The 7,846-nt window shown below is 36.9% G+C and overlaps 1 protein-coding gene across 1 annotated transcript in view; it reads right to left on the reverse strand.

Moving 5' to 3' along the window:
* Positions 1-2,585: 2,585 nt before the first annotated feature.
* The window catches only part of CPEB4 (cytoplasmic polyadenylation element binding protein 4), a gene marked incomplete in the record, with an annotated part of 76,718 nt that continues 71,457 nt past the window's right edge, over positions 2,586-7,846 (reverse strand). Inside the window, 1 exon segment of the mRNA XM_014591745.2 lies at positions 2,586-6,993. Coding sequence (XP_014447231.1) covers positions 6,766-6,993 — 228 coding nt within the window.

The following is a 7,846-nucleotide window of genomic DNA, read 5'->3' on the forward strand; positions in this document are numbered from 1 at the left end:
GAGAAAGGGAGAAAGCAAGCCATCAGGTCCAGGACTTGAACTGTGGTTGGCCATGTGGGAGTCCAACGCTCTTAACCACCATGCCACCTGTCAGGTCTAAACTTTTATCATCATTAATCTAATTGCCAGAAGGTATGTATGGTCAACAGAGACAAAGGGAGAAAGCACCCCAAAGTAGGGTGGCCACACTACAACCCTTTCATTTCCCCTTTCCTTTGTGATTTTGGACATGCACATGCACATGCCTTACATATTTCTTAAGCCACCACAGGGGCTGGGATTAGAATTGATGTAAGCCATGTGGGATTCAGCTTCCTTAACCAGTAGGCTATGGGGCTGGTCCAGAATCATCTGGAATTGTTTTTTGGGTTTTTTTGTTTGTTTTTTTGTTTTTTGCCATAAGGCAAGTGTGCTCACACAGAGACAAAAAATGAGGGAAAATGAGAAAATCCCCCCAGGGAATGGTCATCCCACAATCCTTTCTCCTCCATTCTTGGGACTTTGGGCACATGTGCACATGTGCCCAGCGTATTTTTTCAAGCTCTGGGTCCAGGACTTGAACCATAGAGTCTACCATGTGGGATCTAGCACTTAACCACCAGGCCACCTGCTGGCCCTCTTTGCATGTTTTTGAGATATAGTCTTGCTATGTTGACAGGGCTGGTCTCCAGCTCACAATTCTGCCTCAGCCTCCCGAGTAAACAAGATTACAGGCATAAGCCACTGTGCCAGCTCAATTTTTAATTTTTTGCCCCTTTTTGTGAGGACTATTGTCCTCTGAAGCTCACAACATGGGAAATAAATAATAAAGTTCCCTATGTATTATTCTTTCTTTATAAACTGCAGGAAAAAAACTTCACTGACACTTTTAAAATATTTAATTTTTAAAATAATAAATTTACTTTCCCCATGACTTTCCCTCTTCCACGAGAGAACACCTGCAATGTGGTCTTGATGCCACAATCCACCCCATCCTCAGCCAGCCCCGGATCGTGCCAAGCATGTTCCTAGCATACCAGTCAGGTCTCTGGACCTGACCTGGGATCCTTCCCGTGTGGGATTGCCTCACAGAGCATTGCATTTTACTGCTGAGCCTCTGTCTGTTCACCTGCCATGACTATTTATCAGACTTTGCATATTTTTCAAACTTAATTAAAAAATTATTTTATTTACTTTCTGAACTGGGTGTGGACACAAACCCATTACCCAAAAAGGTTATAAAATAATTCAATTGTTAATAATGGTGAGAGGCCAGCAGGTGGCATGGTCATTAAGGTGGCTGGATCCCACATGGCCAACTGCACGGTTCGAATCCCAGACTTGGTGGCTTGAAAAACACACTGGGGACATGTGTGTGCATGCATGCCAAAATCCCTAAAGGAGAAATGGAGATGGGATTGTGGGCTCCAGGAGGGGTGCTTTCTCCCATGTGAAGAAATGCAGCCCAGGAAGCTTTTCATGCCTTTTCCACTCACCATTCTATGATTTAAAAAACCCAGACATATTCCACCTACTTATTAGTTCAAGATAGTTGTCATATCACTTACGGTTGATCTTTTGCCTAAAATAGTTCCTAAAATTAAAACAACTAAATATACTTATGTCTTTTTTATTCCTTAAAATGCGAAAACCATCCCAGTATGCCTAAAGCTATTATGGAGGCAGCAGCCAAGTGCCACCCACAGCTCTGGTGTTCCCAGGCCCTCAGCGCTCTTCCCTGAGCTCTGAAGTAAGTTCTGCACAGGAGAAAGGGAAAGCTGCCCAGCCAGAGCTGCTTCTGTGACCTGGTGCCTCCCCTAAGGAAGCCCTTACCCTAAAGAGTCCCTACCATCAGAAGGAAGGCATTCTGGGAAAGACAACTTAGAAGCAGAAGATCTCATAGCTTGACTCAGGCCAACAACTGCTTCTTCCAGTCTTGAGAATACTGAACTCAGAAAACTAAATTTTGCAATACAGGATATTTTGGGGTATTATACTTGTTATAATAAATTCCTAAACGTTTGAAAATGCCCTTTAAAATAAAACATTAACACATCACAGTACTCAGAAGTCCACGTGATGAATGGACCATATCAAAGATAATACTTTTAAGATCATTATCCCAGAGGCCGTATCTTGTGACTTATGAGGGTCTGGTGAGGAACTGGGAGTTGAAAGTCAAGAGTGATCAGAAATAGAGGCTTTCCATTGACAAAGAACCACAATCAAACCTCCCAGCTACTGACTTTCATTCCTGAATAAATACTTGTCCTTTTATTTTTATTGGACATTTGGCCTTCAACAGGCTACTGACTGCTCAGATCCTGGGCCAATGCACCAGGCATATATTGAAGGCTATGAATAACAAGGACTCTGCAGAGCAGCACTGAACTCACAGGGCCGGCCTAAAACGCTACACCCCGGCAGCATTTCTAAGCTTCCATAAGCGATCCACACTTGCCATGAGCACTCACACATAGGTCTGAATGTCTCTGCCTTGCCCCAAGTACATTAGGGCATTCCTAATTATTTCTTAAATGTTGTATTTTCCCAACCATGGCTGCATAATCTGCTTATGATGAAACAAATAAGTATATTAAAAGAAATCTGAGTTAAAAGTTTTATTCATTCAACATCTCACATTACAAATATTTAAAAATTATATGCATACTGGTATAAATAGTCATTTGCAAACTATTTAATAACATTAATTTTCCACTAGCACTTCAACAAATGAACTCTTTTAAAAAAGGAACTGTGTTATATAACTTAAGAGTAGAACATACAAAAATAGGAACTTAACGTGAAAATGACTTTAATAAAAAATGAATTACCCTTATTTAAAATGCTATAATAAATACTACAACCTCCCCATACACAGTAAAAACTATATGGAAATTCAGCCAAGTAGTACAATTAACTGACATACTTAAATAACTTTTCCTTCTGATAATATGAGCAATACACTGGAAAAAAAATTAGGGATTAGTAAAAACTAGACACCCACTTGCTAAAAGTTTCACTTCCAAAAAATATAACAAAAATCTGATGAAAATTATAAAAACTAATTATACTTTAAATTTTAAAAATATAAAAAATAAAACAGTTGAATACAATATTGTCCCAATTCTTACAATGCTATCAATCACAGTAGCTTTAAAATAAGATAATAAAATAAAGCAAATGACCAAAACCTCTTTTATTCCATTTTTAAAAATAATCTCAAATTTACATTAGTAGAAAGATTGATTTCTGATTCTTTTCTTTAGAAACACCAGCAAGAAAGAGGATTACTCTTAACAGTAGAAAATGACATTTTTAAATGTCTGCAATTAAAAACAAAAATTACACTGCAAAGATCTTTCAAAAGTTTGAAATAAGTATTGCACATAACTTGAAGTTAACTTGCCACAATTCATCACATTCAAGTTTTAAATCACCTTTTAACAGAAGATTCAACTCTTCAAAACAAAAGGGGTGAATTATCAAGTCTTTCCAACAGCACTCTCATAAAATGCTAAACTCATTCACTGCAAGTTTTATTTTGCATTCTGCAGAGGTCTGTGTATGGAGAAGTATATATATTATACCAAAGCGGGGGGCCAGAGGGGAAGGGAGAGGGGTCCTTTACATAGAAAATAATCAGAAACACTTTATTTTACATTGCAAAAATAACCATGTAATTACTCTGTAACTACATTGTAAGTACATGGCTGGTGCCATGCTAGTGCGCTAGAACTACATGCTTGGTAAATTGAAGTGATACCCTAAAATCTGTAAACTAATTACATGTTAATTATGTTTGAGTTACATGGTAACTCCCAACTACAATCCCATGTAATCTGAAGGACATGTAATCAATAAAGTTCAGAGTAATAGATAATCATTGTTTTATGCCCTGTAAATTGAAGTGTAACCAAATAATCTGTAAACACGCTTGTCACACAATCACAAGTAAGTATTAGTAGAATAACAATTTCTTACATTAGTCATGCATTCTAACATTACACACCTGTCCCACGGCAGGCTATTTTTTTCTTCTTATATATAATTTAAAAGAGCAGACATCTCTGAATCAAACACTTAACATCAATTTATTAATATTAAAAATGGCTAAACATTCACCAAAAATGTCTGCGATTTATGAATAATTTTAAAAACTTAGTAAGAAGCTGTAGACAATTTCGTTATTTTAAATTTCTACCCTATGCTTATGTATTTAATTTTCTTTTTTAGGAACTACAGTGTTATCTGTCATTTTCATGCGAATTTTTTTCATTAATTTGTGACTTTACATAGACTATTTCTTAAATTCTAGGTACACCAATAGCTGGTGCTGGGGGAGGATGTTTAAGCAACATGCTTTCTCTTCTCTGCAGACTCTAAAATAGCATTGCCAGTGCACAACATTCATAATTTAAAATGTATGCAGAGCACTGAAATGTATAAAAAGCAGAATATAAGAAAATAAAATTTATTAAAATTATTTATATTAAAAAATGAAGTATATGAAGATCTCTCAGTAATAAAAGTACAAAAAGCTACTCTTTGCAATATGAAAAATTGAGGTATTGCATAAAGAGATATCCCGTCAGTGAAAAGTGTGCCTAAAAATGTTCACTGTTGGAAAAACAAGATATACAAAAGTAGTGCATAACAAATATACATTATGTGCATGACAAAATAAGTTAGCTACAAAAACACTGTACCGAAATTCAGCAGGTCATGTACAAAGGGACAAATTATTATTCAAAGCTAGTTCTCAAACAGTGTTATTTCTTGTTAACTCATCACACCTGTTTACTGAGTAGGAACAGCACAATAGCACACCCCAAGCCACCTACAAGCGTGAAAAGAATAAAAAGAGGCAAATGAACATTCCAATTAGAATTATGTAGTTCAGGAGAAAAGAAAAAAAAAGTCCCTGACCAGCTACGCAAGAGCACCTTCCATCCGCATGACTGCTTTCCATTTGCAGGGAATTCTTTAAAAGCAGCTCCCTTTCTGTTTGACTATTAGACAGCAAATGCCTCCATTTTGACCTTTGGAACTTAACAGGTGTAGTTCATTAAAGCCTGTATTAAAAATAAAGGACTGCTTTTCCTAAAGAGAATCAGTAGGGGTCATCAGCCAGGTGGTTCCACAGCAGTGCTGGGCAAGTCTTTGGTTTTGAAGGATCCAAGATGGTACTGTTAGGTAGCATAACTAGCAAGATTGCCATAAGATTTTTTTTTTCAATATTTTGCACACTGATAATAATCCTTTTAACGGTCGATAGGGCATTTAATAAGAGAAGGTCAATTAAAATAAAATTTACTTCCATGACTAGGGCTTCAAGAGACTATTTTAAATTTACCCCTGAAGCATACTGTTCAACACATAATAACGCCTTTCCAAGCTAGAATTTTATTTATAAGAAAGCATGCATTACTTGATGAAGTTGGCACTTCAAACACTGACTATGTCCCATGCTAAGTTCTGAAACTGCAATGTTATTTTATTTTATAGGAAGAGTAAGATAAACATACGTACCTTTGCACAGATTTACACAGTTACTTAGCTCAACAGTGCAAGACACTCTGTAACTACTTAACTTTAAAAAAATTGTTTTTTTTCATTTTCTATGTTACAACTAAATTACAGGATACCCAAAAGTAACTTTAAATCGAAAAGTAAGCCAATCAGCAGCCAATTTGTACATTGGTTGTGTCTTCCAGTTTTGGCTACAAGTTTACTGTAACACAAAATCCAAAATTATATCTTTGAGGTATCTCTAGATCTGTTGTTGTTGGTTTCTTTTAACGTCAAAATGGAGAGCAAAGGCTGACACCTGATGAGTGTTAGTAAATTAGGATATAGAGTTTATATATAAAACATCAAAAATAAAATTTATACATTTGTTCTTCAGGAGAAGAAATGCTAGTTTTCCCACCAGTTGTCATTAATTCTAGCTTTGGTAGGTTTCCTGGGGCTGTGACCAGATAAAGTAATTTAAATAAATAAGTGCACTCCCCTCAGTAGTAAATTTATCCAATTTTTACATTCTGAATTTTAAACATTGTTTAAAAGAAAATAAACCTAGCTCTGCCTACTTTGCTACTTTTCTTCTGATGTGGTAGTAACTTTGAGGCATAATAGAATTATATTCAGCCTCAATACCCTTAAAATTAATTATAATGCTGTTCAATCTTGCTCATGCATTTGTTTGCTTTAACATGCTCTTTCCTGTTAATAATTGTTAACTTCCTCCATTGCTGTTAAAAGAATAAAAAGGGGATGGAAAAAAGAGAGAGACAAAAAAGATGGAAGAAAACAAAGAGAAAGGCATAAGCACTTCCCTGGGGGAAAAACTGTGTCAGGATAGACCGATAGTGTTATTGTTGCATGGTTATTTTAATAAAAGTATTCTTATATGTTATATTATTAACAATAATTTAATTAAAAAACCAAAATACTCTATTGTTTCATTTCTCTTTTAATATTTCTCTCTCTCCTCTAAGAAAATGTTGCAGGAAGTTTGAATCCTCTTGGTCTCCAGCAAAACAAGAGGAGAAAACTTCCACGCAACATGATGGCAATACGAAAAAGGAGTTCATACATATTGTTTGCAGTGACACAAGAATCTATAAAACACCTATATTATAGGTCATTCTTTTCATTATACTATTGTTAAGTTACAGACTGCTACAAAAGGACATGCCAGCGTGAAGAGATCGAGGAAGGGGTCAGAATTAACAGAAGAGTGCACTTATTCTGAGGCCTGAAAATGAGCACTGTAGTTATCCTTTAGTTCCAGCGGAATGAAATATGCCGAGGGCGGTCGCCACCTTCCTTCACCAGGGGCTTGTGGAATTCCCTGCCAGCACGAGAATGGATAGCAGCCCAGCAATATTCACAGTAATACTGCAGACAGGTAACATTAGCACAGAAAAATGGAGCAAACTTTCCCCCACAACGGGCCCCCTGACATTCATCACACAGCTGATCATCCAAGACATATGGCTTAACTTCCACCTGCAATCAAAAATAAAAGAAGGGAGTTTACATTTTTCAGTGACTGGACCAGGTCACTCTCACCATGTGTGTACATGTCTGCCCACTGTTTTAGTGGACCTGTCCCAAGGTGCCCCAAAGGGCGGGCCAATAATGCATTTACTGAAATGGAGTCTTCCTTTTAAGAATGTGGTACTAAGGCTTTCATATCTCTCATTTAACATTTTTGGTTTAATAAATAAACAGACTTTAAAGGAAAAAAGGGATTTCACCAGAAATTAGGGTGAAGCCAACTGTTCAGACTAGCACATCATGACATTATGCGCAGAAGAGACTGTCTTAACAGATGCAACCTCATTTTAATTAGTGGATCTATATTTCTGTCCTATGTGGAACTATCATGTAAACAAAACCAACTAAGAACTTCAGAGTTCCACAAAACAGTACTCTGACGTTCCAGTTGGTGGGAAGATGCCTGACTTGTGCATCACAAGCTTCTGAGCTGTCATAAAGCCTGGCTCATGGTTTCTATTTTCAGAGTGCACATCTTGGGTCATAATCACAAACATGGAACTCTGGTAAAACAAGATGCACCCATAGTACTCACAACCTAAAACAGTGCTTTGTTCTTTGCCAGTGAGAATGGTTTACTTGAGTCTAAAAGTCAGAGGTGAATTTATAACCTTGAGCCTGTTCCAGTGTTCAATAGGCCAACCAGTCATTTGAGCCTCTCAAGCATTAAAAATAACCTGGCTATTAATTCACCAGCAAGAAAAGAGTTGGTTATTTTTAGCCTTGAAGAGACTCGTGGTTAAAACTTTCTTATGCCAGGGTCTCACCACCACTGGTGCCATCCGGTTCCGACAAGGAATGC

Source organism: Tupaia chinensis, unplaced genomic scaffold, assembly GCF_000334495.1.
Source record: "Tupaia chinensis unplaced genomic scaffold, TupChi_1.0 Scaffold000612_1, whole genome shotgun sequence".
Classification (NCBI taxonomy): Eukaryota; Metazoa; Chordata; class Mammalia; order Scandentia; family Tupaiidae; genus Tupaia; species Tupaia belangeri.